Source organism: Crocuta crocuta, unplaced genomic scaffold, assembly GCF_008692635.1.
Source record: "Crocuta crocuta isolate KB4526 unplaced genomic scaffold, BGI_CrCroc_1.0 scaffold1749, whole genome shotgun sequence".
NCBI classification, from domain to species: domain Eukaryota; kingdom Metazoa; phylum Chordata; class Mammalia; order Carnivora; family Hyaenidae; genus Crocuta; species Crocuta crocuta.
In genome coordinates, this window is record NW_027528698.1 from 103,994 (window position 1) to 106,664 (window position 2,671).

Consider the following 2,671-nt stretch of genomic DNA (forward strand, 5'->3'; position numbering starts at 1 on the left):
TAAAAACAATAAAATAAAATAAATAATAGATAATAACTAATAAAAAATTCATCTTTGAATATTATTGAGTCTGCCTTGTGGTATGGAGTGAAGAATTATAATTGGCATTCCACAGCTGTTGTTTTCTTCATTTAAAGACAAAACAAATTAGTTCATGCTTGAAACTCAGCCAATAGTGATTTTGATTAGGTATAAAAACTGTTTAACTATAAGGTCATATAATGTAGCATATTTCACAAGAGATTTCACATCATCCTTCAGAGACTGTTCCAGAAAATACAGCTAACTAGTAGTCTAGGCTGATATTTCCTTAGCAATCCAAATAGATGAACATGATAACTTCAAATTCTTTTCTAGCTTTAAGGTCTATGAAAATATAAATTGATCTACTTTGAATTAAAAGGTCTTGAGCTACTGAAGTCTGTATTTCTTTTCTCAAACTTGAACACTAATAACATAGCTATATTACTAATTAGATCCTATAATTGCACATGTGATTATCTATAATACCACTGATAAACCAACATAAACTTAATCAATGGACTCCAGAGTCGTGTTTCTGAAAAGCAAAGCATTCATCTATAATAATATAATGATTTTTTGGGGGGGGGCACTGACTTTAAACTTAATTCAAGAATATTAAAACTTATCAAATAGGTTAATATTTTCAATGTCACAGGGAGAACTCTCATGATCATCATAATTAACAATTGTAGTGATTAGGTACTCACAGACACAATGACTTACCAGAGATTAATAAGGAAGTTCAGTGAGAGCACTACCTTCAGAAATTGACTATTATACAGAAGAGAGTAAAACATAAGGGACATTGAAGATAATGTGACATACCTATCAGATGTGTGAAATCAATGTCTAATCTTTGCCTGTACTTGAAATCTGGGTCCATGCCACTGCAGTGCAGCACTATCTGTGAAACACACTCCTCAATTATCTTGTAATACTGTGGCCTGAAAAAGAGAGAAAGTATTCTTGGATATCTTTTCTATCTATACAAATCAATTTTCTTAAGAAGTGGCTCAGCATGCTAAAAGAACAAAGTATTTTTCTAGCACTGCTAGAAGAAATCATTCTAGCCATTACACTCCTTAAGGAGAAATATGCTTAAACTTAACAATGGTCTGGACATTATAGTGTAAAAAAAAAAAAATGATGTAATCAACTGTGAACACTAGGGACATAATACTTTAGTTTATAAGGATTCATCTTTGTGTACAAAGATACTTATCAACCTTATCTACTTACTTAAGTAATTGTTCCTAATGTTAATGAAAACAAATGACCTGTTAGTCCTACATCCATGGATACAAAAATGGTTCCAGGCCTCCACAAGTTCTCAATTTCAGTAATGGATGAGTACTTTGGCATTGACAAGGTCTTGAATTAACTACAACACTTTTACTCAAAATTAGCTATAACAGTTTACAAAATGGAAATTCATCACAAGGTCAGTAAAATCTCTTGGGTTCTTTCTACTAAATGTCCTGTTGCTGGGATATGCAGTTTTATAAGTATATCCTTCTGGCTCAATTAAAAATAAATGAACACTTTTTAAAAAATGTCACCCAAAATCACCATTATACACTATTTGTGTATGTATATATGCCTCTACTACCTAGGATGTACTACATTATCAGTTTCCCTTAATTTAACGGCCTCTTACCTGATATAATAATCATTTCTGATGAGCAAAAAATGTTGTAGAATGGATAATAAGTAATTTTCAGCAGCAGTGTCCTTCAACATGTTATACAGAAGATGATATACTTCATTCATATCAGTGGAATATAAGTAAAGGAAAAACACTGAAGCTCTTGATGAAACTTTTAATCATAACAAAAGCAGTTTCATTCTTTTTAAATATTGATGCACCATTTTGTTTCCTCTGTTTCTAAACCTTCAACTGAATGATCCAGTATTGTAAAATTTACATAAATAAATCTAATCTATGGAATCGCTTTAATCTTTTCATTAGAGAAACAGACTTAAAAGAGCATTTCTAAAACCATTTACTCATCAAAACCTAAAGCAATCAGTTATACATTATATTTTAAATTTGAGATGATAGCTGGTATGATTGGAACAGCAATGTCATTAGAGGAAATGGTTTACTCTTGCTCTTCCTGTGGTTGTGATAGAGTACCTATATTATTCATGTAAGCCATTCTTCCTCTATTTTCACTGCCACATAAAACAGAAGGTAAAGGAGCATTCTGTGGACTGCTAAAATATCACAAACCAGTTTTATTTTACACTGATAAAACACTAAGTGTGAAATTGTTACTGTTTGCATTTATTTGTATTTCATTATTTAATAAAAATGGAAGGTAAAGACAATAGAACCTGAAACATACTTAGGATAAAAAAAGAGTGGTAGAAGTTTAGATGCTTCTANAAATAAAGGTAGAAAAGGAAGTGAAATCCAACATTCTAAAGATAACCTGAAATGTCAATATTTTCTCTGAAGTAGAAGTATATGATGGATTATTTCTCATACCCCATGTAAGAGTGTTGTATTAAAGTCTTCTAAGGTCCTTTAAGTGGTTACAAAATGGAACCCAAAATAGCTTTATGGTGAAGTTTGATTACAAAAGAAATCTAAACAAAGCAAGGAAACAATATATATATATATATTAATATGAAAAGCATTTAA

At 30.7% G+C, this 2,671-nt stretch overlaps 1 protein-coding gene across 1 annotated transcript in view; it reads right to left on the reverse strand.

The window, feature by feature from the left end:
• LOC144224336 (protein diaphanous homolog 2-like) overlaps positions 1–2,671 on the reverse strand; it is a gene marked incomplete at both ends in the record, with an annotated part of 77,857 nt that overhangs the window by 20,886 nt on the left and 54,300 nt on the right. Inside the window, 2 exons of the mRNA XM_077755261.1 lie at positions 850–968; positions 1,682–1,798. Coding sequence (XP_077611387.1) covers positions 850–968; positions 1,682–1,798 — 236 coding nt within the window. The remainder of the gene's footprint in view (positions 1–849; positions 969–1,681; positions 1,799–2,671) is intronic.